The sequence below is a fragment of the Panthera pardus genome, unplaced genomic scaffold (genome assembly GCF_024362965.1).
Source record: "Panthera pardus isolate Hobbes unplaced genomic scaffold, ASM2436296v1 HiC_scaffold_20, whole genome shotgun sequence".
Classification (NCBI taxonomy): domain Eukaryota; kingdom Metazoa; phylum Chordata; class Mammalia; order Carnivora; family Felidae; genus Panthera; species Panthera pardus.
This window is the reverse complement of record NW_026526766.1, coordinates 13,037,871-13,060,354: the sequence shown is the minus strand read 5'-3', so window position 1 is coordinate 13,060,354 and position 22,484 is coordinate 13,037,871. Positions and strand designations below refer to the sequence as shown.

Genomic DNA, 22,484 nt, shown 5'->3' with positions numbered 1-22,484 from the left:
AGGACATTACAAGGGCTGCAAATCCTGGCTCCTCCACCACCCCAGTCCATCAAACAGGACCACACTTGAGCTATCAAGGTCAGATGACACACCTGACATTTTTGTTTAACAACTCTCCCAAAGGGAGTCCACATCTCCATTTCCAACCCACTGAAGTATTTAGTGACCCTCAGGGTACTTAAAAACAAAGACAAAAACAAAACTTTCCTCAAACACTGAATCTCAGGTCCCTAAATAAACATTCTCTGCAATATGTGCCTTCGGTGCCATGACATATTTGGGATGTTTTGCTTCAGTGGGCCCTAACTCTGCTCTGAAAGCCCCTTATTCTTCAGTTGTCAGCCTGTGGCACATCCGCCATGTTTCTCCATTCTCTTCAGCTCCTCACTCCTTCTCACTCTCTTCAGAGGGCATCCCCTCTTACTTCACTTAAAATATTTGGTTTCATCCCGGCTCCCTTTTTCCCACTCATGAATGTCAGTATCTCCACTCAGCCTCATTGCATTCCCTCCTCACCCCAATGACCTCTCTTCTTTGCTGACCAACTACTCCCTGGCCTCCATGCTGAAGATCTCATCCATCATGTGCTTGCTCTTGTCTCCCTCTCCAGTGGCTCTTTCCCTTCTCCCATCAGCACATTCAGGCTCTCTGTCACCTGAGACGACCCTGGCCCTCTCCACCAAGACCCTCAAGGAAGCATCCTAGTTTTCTCCTCTTGACCATCCAGCTCTGAAAGCTGGCCTGCCTTTCCACCAACAGTCTTTATCCTCCACTTACTCTGTTTTCTGAGCTCACTGGCTCACTCTGCAGATTTTTTTCTCACACAGCTTTCAGTACCCATGAAGACCCCAGATACTCTTCTAAACCCCAACAATTATCTTCTGAAACATTCAGCAACTTTTCACAGTGTTGACTTTGCCTATTTCTTATGCAACTCTTTTTTACCCTGAGGGAAGGCCTCCATTTAAAGCCTGTTCTACAATTCACTCCATCTCTCTAAGCCTCTGTTTTCTGATCTTCCAAGTGGGGATTAATATACTTGCTATACAGGGTTTTTGTGAGTATTAAATGAGATGATAAATGTAAAACGCCTAGTATGTGATTGGCTTTCAATATATGGTGGTAATTATACTGATTTTTACCTTTCCTTGGTGTCAGAGACACCAAGTGGGTGGTCTACATGTCTGAGCACTCCTTTGTCTCCTTCTCAGACCCTCTTACTTCTCACTCTGCCTTCTGTCAAAATTATAAAGTACCATGGCTTTAATTTTTTTTAATGTTTCTTTACTTTTGAGGGAGAGAGAGACAGCATGCAAGTGGGGGGGCAGAGAGAGAGGGAGACACAGAATCTGAAGCAGGCTCCAGGCTCTGAGCTGTCAGCACAGGGCCCAACACAGGGCTCACACTCATGGACTGTGAATTCATGATCTGAGCTGAAGTCAGACACTTACCCAATTGAGCCCCCCAGGCGCCATGGCTTTAATATCATGTCTGCATGAATGACCTCCAGATTTTTCTCCAGCTCCAGCTTCTCTCCCTGCCCCTTTTTCTATTTGCCTACTGGACAGCTCCCTTGGGTGTCACTATGCACCCCAAATCCAATGCAATTAATTGTCTTTAAATATACACATATTCTTTAAAAAATTGTCTTTTCCCAAACAGTTGATCTCTTCCTGACTTCCCCATTTATGTTCACACAGCCCCCATCCTTGGAGCTATCCAGGCTCAAAGCCTCCATCACACTTTTTTCTCCCTTTATCCAAGCAAATTCTTACTAACTCTGGGCATTTTTGCCACCACAATATCTTGTAGGCCTATCCCTTCTTTTCCTTCCTTGTTCATCATCATTAGGCCTTCAGGACCTTTGACCTGATTTATTTCAATGGCTTCTTATGGTTTTTGCCTGCTTCTTACTGAGCATATATATCCCTGCTTGTTCTCTATACGTCAATTACAGGAACACTACTATTGTAAAGATCTGACCAAAACAATCTTCTACCTACAGAATCTTTCAGGATATCCAGTGCGAACTTGACAACACAAATTCATCGGTCTCTTCTTCTAGAAAGCTTCAAAAACCAATAATGAAAAGGGAAGAAAAAAAGCAAGCTAACTCTATTTTTGGTAAAACTGGGAAATATTCCAAAATATTTGTAAATGCAAGAGCTCTGTGGGAGGAAAGAGTAAAAGCTGGGGAGAGAGAAACTAGCAGTGGCAATCTTCAGGAAGTACCAGAATGTAATTCCTCGAAGTGAGAAATGCTCTAAGGTGCAAAGTTCTCTCCTTTCTCTGTAGCAGCATGTGCAAGAACTAGAGTGAGTTCAATGGTGACTCTTGAGCCTGACTTAGCCCATAGAAACAGGGGTGGTGGGCTACACATGGAATTATGTAGATAAGTAATGTCTGCAGCAGGGAGCTTGTCTTTGTGGTAGCTGAGAAGAAAGCCTTCCGGTTGTGAATAATAAGTAGCCTGGAATGCTACTCTGGGCCCATTATAACCCAACTCACTAGATGATAAATAATAAAAAAGCAGTTAGCATATAGATACACTCTATAAAAAATAAAAAAAGGGAAAAATGTATGCACAGAAGAATATCTGTAAAAATGTGTCCAGAGAACAGATGAACCTTATGAATAAATATTTTACCATGAGCTTTAAAAAAATTAAATTGCAACAAAGCACTTTATCTATGAAGAAATACTTCGAAGTTGGAATACCAAAATTCAGGTAAGAGTAGTTGAGGCAACAGGAGGAGATATAACGTGAGTAGCATTCGGGAATGAAGTAGAAGGGAGGACATGAAATTATCACAGAATTGCAGAAGAATTGAGAAAGGCTGCAAGATCAAATATACATTGTGAAAAAGAAAACAGTACAGGACACAACGTATAGAAATGAAGGAAGGGAATGGAAATGAAAACCAATGGAAATAAAGAGTTAATTAAGATTAAAGAGAAATTATATTTATAGGAGACAGAAAATGGAGATCCAACATAAGCATAACTGCTATCTCCAAAGAAGAAAATCAAAGTAATGGATCAGAGAAAATATTTTAAAATACAATTTCAGAATTTTTTCCTTAAATAAATTTTGAAACTTTGATCTAGATATTGAAAGGGCCACCTTGAACCAGGAAAGACTGATTCAGAATCCCCAACAACTAGACACAGCCTACTAAAGTTACTGAGCCTCAAAGAAAATAAAGATGACTTTAGGCCACCAGGCAAAATGATCAAGTCTTTCACGAGATTAAAAAATCAGGTTGGCTACAAACCTTTTTATATTAACATTCAATGCCGGCAGACAATAGAGCAACAGATTTTGATATCAAGTCAGTGTCATTCAACTATCAAGACTATTGAGAGAAAAAACAAACAGTTTAAAACATTCTAGAACTCTAGATTGTCCCCATGACTTTCTCTTGGGAAAACTCCTAGAGAAGATGCAGCCTACCAACTAAGAGATCCTTGGGTACACTCTGGCAAAATCATTAATTGTAACCATTGATACTAGAATCTAACAGCACTAAGATAAAAACAAAAATGGCACTTTGAGTAACAGAAAGGAATGTAAGTGTCACCTGCCTTCCACAGTAGAAATAATGCAACAACAAAAAGAAATTAAGAGGAAGAAGGATAGAGATAGAGGTAGTAGACATTTTGACTCATTATAATATCTGGATCTTTGCCTACTAAAATAAGGAATATAACATAAGACTGACAATTCAAATATTAGTAATAGAAATGTAAGCATATTGAACAGAACCAGTTAAAACACTAAAAATATGGTATGTTCTAAAATGGAAAGGTGGAAGAGAGAAAAGGGAGAAAGGGTGCGTGAACAAGATTAATCATTGTTCACAGTAGAAAACTAATGAGTGTTGTGTAAAGAAATAGAATTAGGAGTCCCACACCAGACCTACAGAATCAGCATTTAAAACTTTTTCTTTTTTAATCTGTATTTACTTTTGAGAGAGAGAGACAGAGTGCGAGCGGGGGAGGAACAGAGAGAGAGGGAGACACAGAATTCGAAGCAGGCTCCAGGCTCCGAGCTTTCAGCACAGAGCCTGACGCGAGGCTCAAACTCATGAACCATGAGATCATGACCAGAGCTGAAGTCGGCCACTTAACCATCTGAGCCACCCAGGCGCCCCAACAGAAGCAGCATTTAAACAAGAAACCCAGATGAATCATATGCATGTTAAAGTTTGAGAACCCTGCTGTGCACACAGCCAAGGTGTAAAATACTCTTGCTTTCTCATCTCTATTGTACCTTCCTATCTTGATGGTCTACCTACAAGAATATTTTTAATCACCAATAGTGTTAGTTTTCTTTTACTACCCATAACAAATTGCCACAAACTTAGTGGCTTAAAATGATAAAAATTTATTCTCTTATGATTCTGGAGGCTGGAAATCTGAAATTAAGGGATCAGCAGGGTTATGTTCCTTCTGAAAGCTTCAGGAGAGAATCATTTCCTTGTCTTTTTCAGCTTCTGGAGGTTGCCCGCATTTCTTGACTTGAGCTCATTGCCTCTATCAGTCCAACCCGTTGCTTTCATCTTCACACGTCTTACCACTACTTTGAGTTCCTTGCCTCCCTTTTATAAGGACACTTGTGATTATATTGCATTGGGCCCACCAGATAAGCTAGTATAACCTCCTCAACTCAAAATTCTTAATTGCATCTGTAAAGTCTCTGCCCTATAAAGTAACATCACTGGTTCCCAGGATCAGGATGTGCACATCTTTGAGGTGCAGGGGCATCATTCAGCCTAACACACACTCCATTTGTTCAAATCTCCACCATCCTTCCATACTATAATCAAATTCTACTTCCTCCTTCAAGTACTCAACTGCTGAGGCAGTGCTCTGGGCTTATATGTACAGCTTCTACAACATTTACCACTTTGTTCATTGATACAGTGATTTATACACTTGTCATAGCTCTCTTTTTATCCCAACTCACCTCCATTCTGGTTCAATTGCAATTTCCTTAAAGGAAGAGATTGCAGATATGCTTCCATTCCCATATTCTTTAAAGGTGCACACACTAACATTGTCAAAGACTTCTTTTTTTAATGTGTATTTATTTTGAGAGAGAGAGGGAGGGCTGGGGAAGAGGCAGAGGGAGAGGGAGAAAGAGAATCCCAAGCAGGCTCTTCACTGTCAGCATGGAGATCAATGCCAGGCTCAAACAGACCAAGCATGAGATCATGAGCTGAGCAGAAATCAGCAATCAGATGTTCAACCTACTGAGCCACCCAGGCACCCCATCATCAAAGACTTCTTAACTGCCAAATCTAATGCACATTTTGAGGTTCATTCATTCATTCATTCATTCATTCAACAAATGGTTATTGAACACCTGTTATGTGCCAAGCACTGCTCTGGACTCTAAGAATACCGCAGTGAATAAGGTAGACTAACTCCCTGGCCTCTTGAGGTTTACGCTCTGGGGACAGAAATAAATAATAAACTAATAGACATATAGCTGGTGCCTTGTAATAAAAAAAAGTTATAGAGAAGGAAAGTCAGTCTTTTTTACTTACCCTCTTTGCAGATTTTGACCTAATGATCACCTCTTCTTTCTTAAAAACCTCTCTTCCTATAGTGTAAGGCACCATGATCTCCACGTTCTCTTCCTATATCTCTGTTGAATGTGTGTGTGTGAGTGTGTGATTTCTTTCTAAAGATTTGCTTTACTTTCATAGCCTTTAAATGTTGGTGTTATTCCATGACCAATCCTCTTCTCTCTTCCTATCACCTTCACGCAATGTTTTCCAAATCTCTGTCTCCAGACCTAATCCCTCCCCTGCCCCACATCTCAATATCCAATGGCCTCTGGTCATTCCCACCTGGATGGCTATACCACAGGCATTTCAAGCTCATTATATTCAAGATTGCAATTTTGCTGCCCCTCAAAGCGTGTTTTTATCTTACATTGCCAATCTCAGTTGGCCATCATGGACCCGGGCCCCCAAGGAGACCACTTTTGACTTCTCTTGCTCCCCACTTTAAAACTCTCATCCACAGCTATCCATTGTGCTTTATAAATATCCCTCCATCCAAACTGCTCCTTCAGATCATTATCCCTTTCCTAGAATATTGCAATACTTTCCTTATTACTCTTTCTCCCTCCAGTCCAATGTCCCTTCCAATCCACCCTTCACACTGGTGCCAAAGGAATTTCTCTAAGATGTACATCTGACACATTTCTGAAACAAGTGTTTCCAGTGGTTTCTCTGTGTCTCCAGGATAAAGGGAGACTCCTCCAATATCATTTATAAGTCCTTCCATTCTGGCTTCAGCTCTCTCTGCTAACTCACATATACCTTAAGCTTTGAATCTTCCTCAGTGTCTTCCCACGAATTGCCTAAATTTGCAGGGGTATTGAACTCTCCCAATCCTTTCCTAGGCTGTTTCTTTTCGTACAATGCCTTTCTTCATCTCATCCATCTAGTGAATTAATCCCTTGCTTAAGACCATTATGTATGCACTTAAATATTCTTCAGCCTCCTGCAGAAAGAGGAAATAATAAAACTGTATTTTTTATGTCTTATACCTACTTGTATTCATTCCCACATCAGGACCTTTATACTCGATATTGCCTTTACCTGGAGTGCTCTCTCCACCCCAACCACCACAAGTCCTTCACATGGTGGCATTTTCTAATTATTTCAGTCCAGTTCAAATGTTATTCTCAGGGAGGTCTCCTGTCCATTCAACCCTCTACCACCACCTTGGTCATTCTCAGTACCACCATTAAACCAGTGCTTTCAAGGGCCTTCTTCATGCCCTCCTAGGATCTGGCATGAGCCAGGGTGGCAGTGTCATATGGGTGGCATAACCCTTAGCTCAAACCAGGATCTTCATGGACCCCAGACCCATTTCAATATTTCAAGGCACCTTCCAACCCTCTAGTTCCCACACAGGGTCAACCAGATGCCCCACAGGACACCCAGACTTGTACCTACAAAGATATCCAATGGTTTCATATCCAGCTCTGGTTTCAGAAGGACAGCCTGGCCAGCTGCCTGCATCATGTGAGACTGCGTAGCCAGAACGGTGCTGCCACATTGATTTGGAGTGACTCAAATTGTTCCTATAGACACAGGTCCCACTCCTGGGAATGGCACTGCTCCTTCATGGCATTTACACAATCAGAAAGTATACTCTTTCTTAGTTTGTTCATTTATTTTCTGAGTGCTGCTCTTCTAGTAGAAGTAAGTAGTAAGTTCTGTGCAAAGAGTGATCTCAGCTACCTTCTTCAACATGGGATGTTCAGTGTTAAAACAGTTCCTGGCACAGAAGGTATTCAGTATCTGTTGAGCACGAGATGATGTATTTAATTACAGACCTAACCCGTCCTCTAGAATGTAAGCTCTCAAGACAAAGGACTCTGCATTACTCATCTTGGTCCTCATACTGACATCATACCTGCCATATGAGAAGGCATGAAATCTGTAGTTTTTAATGTGTAAATCAATTAATAAATAAACAGATGAATAAGTGAATGAAAATATATTATCTAGTCTAGACTCAAGGTTCTTAACCTTGCCTTCATGATTTTAATGTCAAGGGAAGGTTAAAGACCTCTTATTCTTAAAAGCTTTTGGGGAGCTTTTAAAAACTGCAGTGCCCAGGACCAATGAAACCAGAATCTCTGGGATGGCTCCCAAGTATCAGTCTGTTTTAAGCTTTTCAGGCAATTCCAAAATATAGACGCAGTTGAGCATAGGGTGACCACCCATCCAGGTTTGTGCGGGACTGAGGGTTCTCTCAGGAGGTGGAAATTTCAGTGCTAACACCGTGACTCTCCTAGGCAACTGGGCTGGTTGGTCACCCTGGCTGAGAACCTCTGATCCAAACTGTCACCCAGGATCATTCTTGATGTACTTTCAATTTTTGAGAAGTCAAGACTCATTGGCTTCCTGCTTTCACTTGACACTTAGGTAATTACATTCAGGTAACTCACATTGACTTTAATGTAATGTCAATGACTTTGCTTCCTCCTATGTGTTCCTGTTCAGACTGTGCTGCGACCATTGACTGGGTGACATACAAATCTGTGGCATACAGATGGCAAAGGGAATGATTAAACCATTACAGCAGGTCACCCACGACCAGCAGAGCAGCTAAGGAAGCAAAGGAAAGTATAGAGTGCTACCTTTCCAAATGCAGCCCCAGTGAGCCTTCACTTTTTTTCCTTAAAAGTGATGATAGTACATTTTGACACGTTCCTATTTATCACTTATTTACACCAGTTACCCTAGTATTAGTTTGCAGTTTCTGATGTTACCCCCTGAGGTGATAAATAATTTTAATAGAAAAATCCCTGTATGAACTGAATTCATCATTCCAAATGCTAATTAATTTACTACAAGTATACCAAATCCATCAATGCGTGGGCACCAGAATCAAAAATGCCCTTTGACCTGTGAAGAGAATGTGGCACACAGCTCTCTGGGGCCTTTGTTATCCAAAGGGAGGTCTCAGATCATCAGCACCAGCACCACCTGGGAGCTTTTTAGAAATGCAGAAACTCAGGCTCCACCCCAGATCTGCTAAATCTTAATCTCTAGAAGTGGGGCCCAAGAATCTGTTTTAAAAAGATCTCCAGCTTATTCTTTTGCATGCTCAAATTAGAGAAGCACTCCTCTAGAGGACATTTTGCTCCCCTAATTCTTAACTTCAACATCTCAGAGCCAAGAGGGAAGAGGCAAAGGGAGGCAGCAGAAGAGACATGTAGCACAGTGGTTCCCAAGCCCTGGAGCGCACTGAAAACACCTGGAGATCTTTAAAACTATCAGAGCCTGGCCCCCACCCCAAACAATGTGATGTAATTGTTTTGGGGTGCACTCTGGGTGTACAGATGTTTTAGAAGTTTCCCAGGTGATTCTACTGTGCAATAGACTTTGGGAATCACCGATACAGTCTGATCACCAGCAGCCCTATCTACAGCACTCCAGTGCTGAAGAATTCAGGAAAATGGGCAGGACTAGCATTTGCTGTCCCTCCTTCCCTCACAAACATCAGAATCCACAGACATGGAATGAAGGAAAAACTCACTGGGGCTGAATCTCACCTCTGGCATGATAAATGCTTCTTCTGTTTACCTTCTGTTAGTAGCTACATGATTTTTTACCTCTCTGGACCTCAGTATCTTTGTCTATCAAATGGAGATAATAAGACCCATTTCTCAGGATTTGGGGGGACATTGTATATGATAATACATGGAAGTGCCTAATATTTTGCCTAACACATATTAGATGCCCAAAAAATCTGAGCCATGTTAAGAGTGCTGTCTCTGTACTGTGCTCCCCTGCTGGTGGGACCTCTAGCAACATGGAGTCAGGCAAATATTTAGGGACGTCTCCTGTTCAGGGTACTAAGGATGTCAATTGCAAAAACCCTGTTTACATGTGCACGTTCACTATATAGTTTCATTTTAGTCTCACATTCTAGTCAGTAAACAGGATAATTCTTATGGTCCCCGTTTCACAAGATGATAAAACAGTGGCACAGAGAGGTCCGCTGTCACATAACTGCAAAATAGCAGACATTGGTCCCCTGACGGTAGCCCAGCATTATCTCCGCCTACCATTCTCGGCTTCACACCCAGCTGCTTGGCAGGTTACGTGTATTGACAGGATGCGTCGATCTAGACCAGCTCTATTCCAATAGAACATTCTGTGATGATGGAATTGTTCTGAATCAACACTCTCCAGTTCATAGGCCACCAGCCACATACGGCTACGGAGCATTTGACATGTGGCTGGTGTGACTGAAGCATTAAAGTTTATTTAATTTTAAATAATTTAGTTTTAAACAGTTTTAAATAAAATTTAGTTTATTTAATTTTAAATAATTTAGGTGGACAGCACAGATCTAGCCACCGAGTCTGGAGAATGAAAGGAGAACTTAAAAATCTATTCCGGTGGCTTCTACCCACAAATCTAAGAAAACCTAAGTCATTTCTTTTTATTCTCTTAAAAGATCTTCTTAACTCTTTTTCAGTAGAGTGGCAAAGCTGGCTCACTAAGATACGAGGACACTGTTACCATGCGACTTACAATTTGAATGATGTGTTGCACCAAAGATTGGCCAGTAGAAACAAAATATGTCGCAGGGCAACGCTTCTCAAACTTTAATGTGTGCATGAATCATCTGAGATCTTGTTAAAATATAGATTCTGATCTAGGGTAGGGCCTGAGGGTCTGCATATATATAGTTTATTTATTTATTTATTTATTTATTTATTTATTTATTTATTTAGAGAGGGAGCCAGCACATGCATCAGCAGGGGAGGGGGCAGAGAGAGAAGGAGAGAGAGAGAATCCTAAGCAGGTTCCGCGCTGGCAGGGTGAAGCCCGGTACGGGGCTCAAACCCATGAACTTTGAGATCATGACCTGAGCCAAAACCAAGCGTCAGATGCCCAACCCACTGAGCCACCCAGGCACCCCAGAGGGTCTGCATTTCTAAAAAGTTCCCCGGGTGATGCTGCTTCTGCTGCTGCTTGGCTCCGTGGGCCATACTTTGAACAGCAACACTTGCGCAGTAGTCTTCAATGAGCTGATTTTGTCTCCTTCCTCCTGGATGCATTTGGTGGCATGTGGAGACACTTTGGATTGTCGTGACTTGGGTGGAGGTTGGGGGTGTCACTGGCATCCACTGGATTGAATTCAGGGATGCTGCTAAATAGTCTACAATGTACAAAACAGCCCCCACGGTAAACAATTATCCTGCCCCAAATACCAACAGTACCGAGTCTGGGAACCCCTGCTGTACAGCTGAGTCTACTCCCCAGGAAGAGGGGGACTGACCAGAGAGTAATGGAGTAGGTCTTCTCGGCATAATAACTGATCATTGTTTTCTCTCTCCCACTCTTTTCCCCTACTTGTCTACACACAGGAGCCAATGCCTCGGCCCCGGACCAGCTGAGCTTAGCTCTAGCCTGGAACAGAGTGGACATCGCTCGCAGCCAGATCTTTATTTATGGGCAGCAGTGGCCGGTAGAGTATATGTCATCACCCCCTGGAAAGCCCACTCGCGTGGGCAAGTGTATTTGTTTAAGAAGTCTCTGAGAGCAGCTTGAGAAACTGCTGCCTCTTCTCTAGGATGGAAATGTTCCCTTGCAGCCATCCTCAGCCTCAGCCCCTTTCTCATATTTAGGAAAACACTGCCACCTGGTTGAAGACGCCACAAAGCACAACTGCAAACATTCCAGACATTCCCATCTCTGAGTGGACTTTGATGGCAATTTTCAGCTGCAACCGATGCCATTTCTTTTACACGTCTAAAAAAAAAAAAAAAAAAAAAAAACCCGTATAAGACAAAAAATGGTATCAATTAAAATTAAGGAAGGAGTGGAATTAGCAGTTTGCTTCTGGTTGTCTTGGAGGTCGCCGCTTCTGAGTCGTGGCCACCCCAGGCTAGCACATGGCTGAGTCGCACCTCGGGATGCAGAATTAGCAGGTGCCATCTGGTCCTGGTGGCTGAGCACAGGCCCTCCCCATCCCCAACAACCACACAGAGGCAACCAAAGCTTTATATAACTGTTCTTGGTGTGTTTCCCTCAACTGACACTACCAAAAATAAAAACTTGGAAAATTGGCTATTGGGCGGCTTATGCATGTGTCCCCAAGAGGCGGCCAGCAGTCTGAAATTTGATCTCTGTGCCCGGAATAACTGAAGGGCAATGCCCTCATGGGCAGGTCTTATTTAACCCTTCCTTTCTCCCAGAGAGCTTCTGCCTCCGGTTGAGCCCCTGTCTTTATTTATAGTGCTGCTAATGGATTGCTAGTGTGGAAAGAGTGGTCAAGGAGTCTGGACACTGGGAAATTTTTGTGAAAGGAATTAAATAAAACCCCAGTAAACAGACCAAAGAGCCTACGTAATTGAGGGTCTCTGCACTGAAATGGGTGAGACAGAGTCAAGGTAGTCTAACAATGAAAAGACAGAAGAGCCTACTTTTTTTTAATGTTTATTTTTGAGAGAGAGAGAGAGAGAGGCAGAATGTGAGCAGGGGAGGGGCAGAGAGAGAGGGAGACATAGAATCCGAAGCAGGCTCCAGGCTCTGAGCTGTCAGCACAGAGCCCAACGCAGGGCTCGAACTCACAGACTGTGAGATCATGACCCTGAGGCAAAGTTGGACGCTTAACCGACGGAGCCACCCAGATGCCCTGAGCCTACTTTTTGATCTCTTTGCTAGGGTCCCTTTTTTCAAGGTGGCCAAGGATCTAATTCAGAGCCTCAGAAAGAGGGAAATGAGGGCAGCAAAGTAGCCAGTTTGGCATTTCACTAGTGTTGCAGAAGTTTGGTCAGAGAATTGGGAAAGGAAAACCTTGTACACCCTTGCATGTTCTTGGGATCCAGAAGAAAAAAGAGAGTCAAGGAGGAAATAGCTTTTGGAACTAGAAACCTTGAATTTTATTTGCAAAGACAGACCCCAAAACACAAGAGAGATTGTGGCTGTCCCAAAAGTGGAGGTGGGAACAGTCTTGCCAGCATGTTCTTGGATGTGCTGAAGGTTTACCAGATGTCAAAGGCATCCATTTCTAAACTGTTCAGGTGAACAGTACCAAGCAACTGCATCCCTGGACCCTGGGGCAGACTAACTCAGTGACTTGATTTGCAGGTGGGGTCTTTGGAGCAAGCCATGTTGGATGCCCTAGTTCTGGACAGAGTGGATTTTGTGAAATTACTCATAGAGAATGGAGTAAGCATGCACCGTTTTCTCACCATCTCCAGACTAGAGGAATTGTACAATACGGTAGGACCAAGCTAAGGCGCTTTTTATTTTCTCTGTGTTTTTTGTTTTACCTTCTCCTGCCCCCCACATGCCTGTGAGTCTCTCCCCTCCCCACCAAATGCATGGATCATTTTCCACAAATACTCCCTTAGACCTGTAGACGACAACGCCAAGTCACCAAGATCCCACTTGTTTTAACTGCTCAGTTGTCAGTGGAAAGCTAACATTCTCAGATTCTTACACAAAACCACAAGATTCTGGGAATTAGAACACAGTTTATACTATAAGCCCAGAGGGTGTTTGAGGCAAGCAGAGGAGAATTGATTTAACTCAACGCATCAAAAGGAGACCGATTAACTATCCTGCATCATCTTGTTATTCTCAGAGCTACCATCATTCATCCCCTTGCCACCAAAATGGAATAAAATGTAAAATACTCCTTATTTGGAGTTGCCCCAAAATATTTTTTGTATCATGTAATAATTTGCCAATTCGTTTACTAGGGATACCAAGGAGTAACCATAAAGAAAAACTACTATTTATGAAGTTTTTTATACTATTCAGTGAGTTAAGTACATTGGCTCTGAGCTGAGACTCATTAAAACCCAATGAAGTTTAAAGAGTAGATATTGGAACCTTCAAGAGGAGAACAAGGTATTTGGAGAGTACAAATGAGGAAGGTTAAGAAAAACTTTCTTCCCAAAGGCTCTGGACCTACTCAATAGTTTTTGCTATTTGTTCTTTTAATTTCACATTCTACCAGGACAAACTCCTTTGGCTCTCCAGTAGACTTCTAATGTGGTATCCTTACATAAACTACATTGCTCCATTTCCCAAATACTCTTTCAATCCATCTGTGATTAACATGTTGGGGAGGTAATTCCTATGATAAATCAGAAGCAGTATTAAATATATAAGTATTCTTAATCAAGGTCAATAAATTTTTACTTGGAATTTTTTTTTAAAAAGAGTAGACATTGTTTTCCTCCATTTTACAGATAAGAAAACTGAGGCCAAGAAGGGAATTGGTTTATCCAAGACCACAAAACTCCTAAGTTAAAAAGAAAGCCAGTACTGAACCAACACTTCTGTCTCAGAGGTTATTCTTCTCCTCATTGGTCATAATGCTCCTCTGTTCCACCACCCACAGCACTAATAAGATGGAACTTATTGACCTATTCTCCAGCCAGTGGTGGGTGTGAGATGCTGCCACACTGGCTCTATCTCATTCCTGATGCTGGAACTAGAAAACAGGTTAGCAGAGTGGCTCCAGGTTTCTGTGTCCTCTGCAGAGTTTTCTTAGTTCTGGATAGTAAAACTTCCAGTAAGAATAACAGACTGAATTAAAAGAAAGACTAGGAGGCCCCAGCTTCCATCCCCATAGTAAAGATCAATAATTAGCCATAGGAGAAATGGATAAATTCCTAGAAATGTACAACCGACCAAGTCTGAATCATGAAGAAATAGAAAAATTTGAACAGACCAATCAATAACAAGTAAGAAGATTGAGTTAGTAATCAGAAACCTCCCAACAAAGAAAAGCCCAGGAGCAGGTGGCTTCACAGGGGAATTTGGTGAATTCTACAAAACATTTAAAGAATTAACCCCAATTCTTTTCCAACTTTTCAAAAACATTAAAGAGGAGGCAGTACTTACAAACTTATTTTAGGAGGCCAGCACTAATTACCCTCACACCAAAGCCAGATAAGGACACTACAAGAAAAGAAAACTATAGGCCAATATCCCTAATGAATATACATGGAAAAATTCTCAACAAAATACTAATAATCCAAATTCAACAGCACATTAAAAAGTTCATGCACCATGATCAAATGGGATTCCATTCCTAAATGCAAGGATGGTTCAATAAACGCAGATCAATAAAGGCATACCACATTAATAGAATGAAAGATAAAAATCAAATCTCTCAATAGGTGCAGAAAAAGCATTTGCAATGTTCAACATCCTTTCATGGTAAAATCTCTCACTAAATTGGATATAGAAGGAACACACTTCAATATAACAAAGGCTACTTGTGATAAATTCACAACTAATATCATACTCAATGGTAAAAAGGTTGAAGGTTTTCTCTCAGAGATCAGGAATAAGTTAATAGTGCCCACTCTCTCCACTCCTATTAAACATGGTACTGGAAGTCCTAGCCAAAGCAGTCAGACAAAGGAAGGAAGGAAGGAAGGAAGGGAAGAAAGGGAGAAGAAAGAACAGAGGGAGGGGGAAAAAGGAATCCAATGTGGAAAGGAAGAAGTAAAACTGTCTTTGCTGATAACGTGATCTTATATATAGAAATTCCTAAAGACTTCACACACACACACACATACACACACACACACACACACACACACACACACAACTGTTAGAAATAATAAATGAATCCAATAGAGTTTCATGACACAAAATCAATATACAAAAATCAGTTGCATGTCTATACACCAACACAGAACTCTATGAAAATAGAATAAAACAATCCCATTTACTTCACAATATCATCAAAAACTGTAAAATACTTCGGGATAAATTTAACCAAGAAGTAAAAGATCTATAAAGTAAAAATTGTAAGACACTGATTAAAGAAATTGAAGACGACACAAGTAAATGGAAAGATATCCCATAGCCATGGATTAGAAGTGTTAATATTAAAATGTCCATACCACCCAAAGCCTTTTATAAGCTCAGTGCAATCCCTTTCAAAATTCCAATGGCATTTTTTCATAGAAATAGAAGAAACTGTCTTAAAATTCACATGGAACTACAAAGGACCCTGAATATCCAAAGCAATCTTGAGAGAGAGGAACAAAGTAGAGGCATCACATTTCCTGATTTCAAACTATTTCACGAAGCTATAGGAATCAAGACAGTATAGTATTGTCATTAAAACAGACACATAGACCAACAGAACAGAGTTAAAAGCCCAGCAATAGATACATGCACATGTGGTCAATTAATATTTGAAAAGGGAGCCAGATATTTAAACACAGTGTAGAGGATCCTCAAAATATTTGGGGCTGAGGGGTGGGGAAATGGGAGATGTTAGCTAAAGGGTATTAACTTTCAGTTATAGGACAAATAAATTCCAGGGGTCATATGTATAGCATGGTGACTATAGTTAACAACACTGTATTGTATAATTGAAAGTTGCTATGAGATTAGGCTTTAATGTTCTTATCATAACAACAACAAAACGGTTGACAACCTCCTTTACGAAGACTGAACCTAGAACTCAAATGCTCTTTCTTGAGGAACCACAATCCCAAATTCTGCCAGTGTGTGTGTTTGGAAGAGCCAGGTACAGCTGAGCAACTAGAACAAGGCTCATCATGAAGAACGACCCCCTCCTCTGCCAGAACCCTTCCTTCCAGATCCTTCTTGCCTTGCCAATGAGAGCCCCTGACTAGCAAAACCATCTGATTGTTCTTTATTGTTTTCAGAGACATGGGCCCTCAAATACATTGTACCACTTGGTCAGGGATGTCAAAAAGGTAAGAACCCTCTCGACTGCAGGTCGGAGGCCCTGTCTTGACTGCTTCCTGTGATTAGAAAGCGCCTGTGTTTTGCATGCACTGCCAGAGCGCTCCTGTCCCTGCGAGACGCCTCATTTCAGGACACTGTTGTGTGTGTTGCCTTTTAACTATGACATCTTTGCTTACAATGCAGCTGCGGTTTTACCTCCAGTCTCCGTGGTTTTAGATGCTTTCCTTGGACATAATGTTTTTAGGTAGCAGAACGCTAGGCTTTGCCCCATGCTGTGTGGATTTATGCCATTGCCTGTTTTCTTCCCTGCGCCCCTCACTGTTCGGGGAGCTGGTTTCCATGTTGTGTGACCAACCGTAGGAGGTATCTGCACATACCAGCTCCTGATGCGATGCATCACTGTCACTCCTAACACTATACGGAGCTCAGGAAACATAGCTCAAAAAGTCTCAGAGAATCAGAAACTAAAATGCATACGTGCATTCCGTTCTTCTAACACTTTATTTTTTCCAGGATATATTTTCACGTTGACCATCTAACTTGAGGGGAGGTTAAAAAAAAGAAAAGAAAAAGGCAGTAGGTTTGGATGAAGCAGAATGATTCCCATATTACAGAGATAGAGGCTGAAATGTAAGGAGGTGAGAACTGTAGTACGTGGTTAGGAGAGAGGTAGAATTCAAACTCAGGTCCTTCGATGAACAAGAATATACCAAACCTTTAGTGACGACCAGAAGCATGGCACTAATCTACGCTTCCTATATGTTTCAGCTCACTTCATCTTCATGACAATTCAATGAAGTGAATTATTATTTTATTATTATATAGTATGATTCCCATTTGTAGGTAAGAAGAGTGAGGTACAAGGAAAGCTGTGTTTGATCTTAGCCAGTGCGTGTTCTTTTGCCCCGTACAAGCTCTCCCAGAGATGACTTTAATTCTGAATCCTTGACAGCAGTTCCCAGTTGAAACTAATGTTTCAACTCCAAAGGATGGACTAGATGGGGGCGCTTTTCCCACCCCCAACACACACACACACACACACACACACACACACACACACACACACACACACACGCACGCACAGCCACCCACTAGTTTGTAGCAATTCTTCACCAAAGCCCAAAGGACATAGTCAGAGAAAGCTATAAAGTAAGGTAAAAAATATATGGAGTCACTGTCTAGAACTTCCCTTAGGAAAAGTAGCCACTTTTTAATTTTTCCCTTGAAAGGCCAAGTAAAGGTCCTGGGGCTGCTTAGAATGTACCTATTAACCAGCTGGACCTTTGCTAGTAATGAGTAAAGGGGACAAAAACAAAACAAAACAAAAACCAAAAACCCCTTCTGTTGGCTCTTGGAAGCTTTCCTCTCATCCCCACATGACTTTACTGAAGGATACTTCATCTGTTGTGAGTGAGTGAAGCCTGTTGTTCTTTGAAAGCAAGAGAACAGTCGCTGTGCAATCTGTACATCCAACGCAACCACCATTCTACCAAGATCACATCTTCCCTTGATCTGACGCATTGCGAGCCGTAATCACACCCGCCCTCAACAGAGCCATTTCTCTTACCCTCAAGTCTTCCAATTTTGTGTAATTTATCCTGGCTTAAAACTGCCTGGCAACTAAAGAGGGGGAAGTGTCTCAAAAAATTCAATGTACACATTTAACACATATTCTTTGCCAAGATATATGTTGCTCACATTCAATAAAATGTCCTGAGGGTTTTTTAATAATAAATAAGACATTGTCCCCCTCACCTTGAGCTAATCTGTGTCGCTGCAGGAATTGTGAGTCTTTCTAGGGCGACAGCTATGCCTTTGTCCCTCAATCCCAGCCATCGGCCAATTTAAGCCTTCAAATAAAGTCACTGATTCACCTCCAACTCCTAGTTTTTCGATATCTTCACTGATTTCCAAAGGGATTTTTGCAGTTAGATTATACTGAGTATAAATGATCAAAACCCCTCCTATTAGGTTCTCTTCTTTGTAGGACTCTGCTTTACAATATCATTTTCTCCCTTCTGAAATCTCATTAGCTGCCTACATTTGCCCCTGTCACTTGCATTAGAAGGCATGTATATTTAAGGGAAGGGTTTTTTAAAACATCTCAGCTAAAGATGGACTCCAAAAGTAATAGAAACTAACAAGAAAGACCATGATGGTTAGGGTTCGGGAGGAAGGAGTATTAGGAGCAGCTTTATTTTTAAGTGTGATCCAAATATTGGAGCAAAAATACATAAAGATTCATTTAGGTACTGATTTATTAAGTGGAAAAAAATGATTACAAATGGTCCAGGATAGTTCTGAACTGGCTTATAGGAACAATTCATCCTTTTATGTGGGAAAGGAGACAGGCTTTAAAATGCTAAGAAAACCTTGGGCAGTGGAAGCAATTTTCAAAATTAAAGAACTTGATAGTTAGCATGCGCTTTGTGCTTTAAGATTACAAGACTTTATATTACATGTTAATTGATATGATCTGTGACAAAAAGAAAAAAAAAGTGAACCAGTAAGTGCTAAGCCCTGATAAAAAATGCTATTCTGAACCGTAAACACAGTGTTTGATGCTATGTCTATGAGATAAAATGCAAAGAGCTCTTACGGACCCAGGGAGTGCATTTAAGAATAATCAGCTGGTCCTACGTTTATCAGTATGGTCTCTCCAAGTCGAATTCTCCTTTGACATCAACAGAACTGAATTCGGAGAAATGCTCCCAAGCTAGTTTCAAAAATCTCACATTATTTATACCAGGGGAGCAATGAGGTCAACAGTTTGTTATTCAGCAACAATCAGAAATTTGAAATGATAAAGGCCAACCCAGTCCCCTGTTTTCCTGCATAAATCCATGGGACTCACCAATGCTACATTACAGCAGAGTGGCCCGAGTCTGTCTGCTTTTCCGTGAAATCTAACTTGCCATTTTTAGAAGCTAACTGTCTGCTCAATTTGTGCCTCTGTATGTTTTCAAGTACTAGTTTTTCCTTCTTAACTTACATGTCCTAAGACTTCAGATTACCTGGACTCTCATTCCCCACCAAGGGGCGGCGGGGGGGGGGGGGGGGGATATCTGAGTATTATATAGAAGTAGTTGTGAAATTATGATAGCTTAAAATTCATTCACATGGGAATTAAGACAGGGCTTTGCAGAATGGAGAGGTGGGAGAAAAGTATTTCAGACCCTCGTTAGGTAAAGAAAGGACATTTTCATAATCCCATCAGCCAAATTCATGCAGATTTCCAAAAGCATTTTTATTTTTTTAAAGGCTGCCTGCTCTAGGGGCACCTGGCTGGCTCAGTTGGGAGAGCATGCAACTCTTGATCTCAGGGTTGTGAGTTCAAGCCCCACACTCAGTATAGAGACTACTTAAATAAATAAGACTTAAAAAAATAAAATAAAAGGTTGCTCGGTCTATAACCATGCCAACTATTGTGGGAATGTCCTCTTTGTCCATGAACTTTTGCCAGAGTAGTCTTTTCTCCCCTCTTCCTTGGCAAACCTGACAACCAGCAACCATTTTATACCCGACATACATTAGAATGAAACAAGCCCGTTTTGAAGGCTTGTTATAAGTTTCCACGAAATGTGTTTCCCAAACAGCTGAAATCTGATGGTGAACGTCATGAGCTGACTTCTGAAAAAGATTTTATTTACAAGAGCCGATCTAATACATGCATTTAAACTATTCTTTTAATTAAAAGTCACCTTTAGGAGGGCATGGATGAAAATTTCAGAGTAGCGGCTCATGGCTTGAGAAAAAGAGACAACGTTTCAGGTTGTCAGATGGTACCTACCAATGGAGCCAAGCTTCTCTGTTTCACTCTGTGAATCAAAGTATTTGAGTCACACAGCTTGCCGCGTGCTGGTAAGGCATGAAATGGGACATAAGTGTGCAGGCATTACCAATTGCCAAAGTAAATACCAAAAAAGGGAGGAGAGACTAATAGAAACAACAGACCAAAGGGGCATTATTCCAGTGTCATTCTTGAATTCCTATTTGAAAAGCATCCAAGCATAGGAAGACTCCTCCAGAAGGTTTTTGGACATTACCTGTGGTATATGAGGTGTCGTTCACGTTCTCTGCTTTTTCAAGAGGAGGTGGATGTGATGAGCACAACACCATGCCTGTCTCTGGGCTCCCAGTTCCACTAACCAGATTTCAGGGGCGATTAGTGGAAACCCCATCAACGGTGCGAGTTCTGGACAAGAATCTTTGCGCGGTGACCTAGCAGCATAGAAAAAAAAGAGCAGCCTGCCAGGCAGTGGTCAGACAATCGGACCTCTAGAAATAGACGGGACCTTAGAAGTAACTCTGTCCCAAGTGCCTGTTTTCAGAGTGTAAACTGAGGAACAGAGGAAGGAAGTGATCTCCTCACGTTCACAGAGAGGCAGAGCTAGGGCCACCGTGCTGGCCCAGCGCTATTTCCACTGCCGGGTCATACGCTGGGTGTTCTCTGCATCTGTGACATCTGAGGTCACAGGTGGCCACGGCCATCGGCACAGCACCTCAGACATGCCCCAATGTTACCAGCCCCCTCAAAGTTCACCCAGCACAGATATGTCGCAAGAGGCCGAAATTGCACCCGATTCTACAAATTATATGAAACCTATTTCTTCTTCCCCAAAAAGGTTTCCATTCTTCCTAGTGAAAATTGTGAAACTAATTTCCCTTAATTTCTCTGCTTTCCAGGCCTCGGTGCTGGTGGGGGAGGGGGCGATGAGGACAGATGCAACCAGTCTTGCAGGCTTTCAGACACATAACTTGGTAAAGTAAGCTCTCCCTCCTCCAGATATCACTTTAACAAGGGCATCTGACTCTCCTTATTTCTAAATCCTCCAATCTGCTGTTTTCATTTGCATCGCCTTATTACTCATATAAAACAGAACAGACACCTAAATGCTGGTGGAACCCTCACCGGCTTCGGTTAGGTGAACATCGCCCCCTTGTGGTCAAACAGAAATGCAGGCCAGTTCCTTTAAGGCGTTGGCTCAAAGCTAAGCAGAACCCAGAACGCTCACTAAATCCTTTCTCCTACTTCAGCCCAGATCACATTTAAATCACTTGAAAATAATAAAGCTTTATATGAGAAGTGCCTACAAAAAAAAAGACTCCAGCACTTTCTCTTGTTGTATATAAACCTAGTAGCCCTTTGTGAATAAAATCATTTGCCAAAAATATTTTACTGGCCCGTCTCAAATTTTTATTGAATTTTACCACGATCCCTTTCCTGATAACCCCCCACTCTTCTAGACAATTCAAAAGCATAATTATTGCCACTCACTTCAGGCAATATTGGTGTCTCGTTCTTAGAATTCAAACTGATGTTCACACATAGGTTTCTCAAAAGAAAATATACATAGGTGTTAGGTTTGCTGTTACTCATGATTCAAATTTAGAGAATTCTTACAGGATTAAAAATAAGGCACAAATTCATCGACTTGGTATGACTGCTCTTCAGTAGCATCACACAAAATCTTTTAGGGAATTTTCTGAACCCTGGGACTCAAGCATTATATAGAGACCATAGGAGCCATAGATTTGCACCCATTTTACAGGGAAGCCTTGAGGGAAACCAGTTGATTTATGAAGGACAGACAGAAAGAAGCCCAGGGCAGTTGATTCACAGCCAGGGTTCTCCACTCTGCCTGCCTCACAGTGCCCAGGAAAATAACACAAATGTGGAGTCTCTTCTGTGGGTCATCCTTGTAGACGCAGATGAGATGAGGCAGACCCAGAAGGGTCCAGACTTCAGGGTTCTTTGACTCTTGAAATAACAGGCCTGTCTAACTGTCAGGTACAGCTGACGATCCAGAAACCCACAGCCTTGTTAAGCAGTCCCAAAACAATGGAGAAAAGTGATTGCATGAGTAATATTTGTAAACTCAGTTTCATGTTTATGGAAAGGGCAGTGCATGAAAAGTTACTATCTAAAGACTTCCTCAAAGTTCCCTTTTCTCTGTTTTTGCCATGCTTTGCATAAAGAAGTCAGACACTTGGTCTTGTCTGACCACCTGAGGATAGCTTAACTTGCCAACACAGGCAGATTCATGAGAGAGTCCTCAGAGGAGATTCCAAAATTCTGAGAATGGTTGGGGAGGAGAATAAGACCATCTTTAGGAAGGGACATTTTGGTTGGGATAATGATGAGCCAAGGTCAAGGATGAGAGGGGTTCTGTAACACAAAGTGCTTCCACCCCAAGTGTGATGGCTTTGCTCAGCTGCCTCAGATTGGGTCCCCAAGCC

General features: G+C 41.7%; 1 protein-coding gene across 11 annotated transcripts in view; it reads left to right on the top strand.

Moving 5' to 3' along the window:
- The window catches only part of TRPM3 (transient receptor potential cation channel subfamily M member 3), an 804,289-nt gene that overhangs the window by 692,868 nt on the left and 88,937 nt on the right, over positions 1-22,484 (top strand). For all 11 annotated transcript variants that reach the window (XM_053907798.1, XM_019463616.2, XM_019463620.2 and 8 more), the window contains 3 exons: positions 10,916-11,016; positions 12,642-12,776; positions 16,202-16,252. In XM_053907798.1, the coding sequence (XP_053763773.1) occupies positions 10,916-11,016; positions 12,642-12,776; positions 16,202-16,252 (287 nt within the window). The remainder of the gene's footprint in view (positions 1-10,915; positions 11,017-12,641; positions 12,777-16,201; positions 16,253-22,484) is intronic.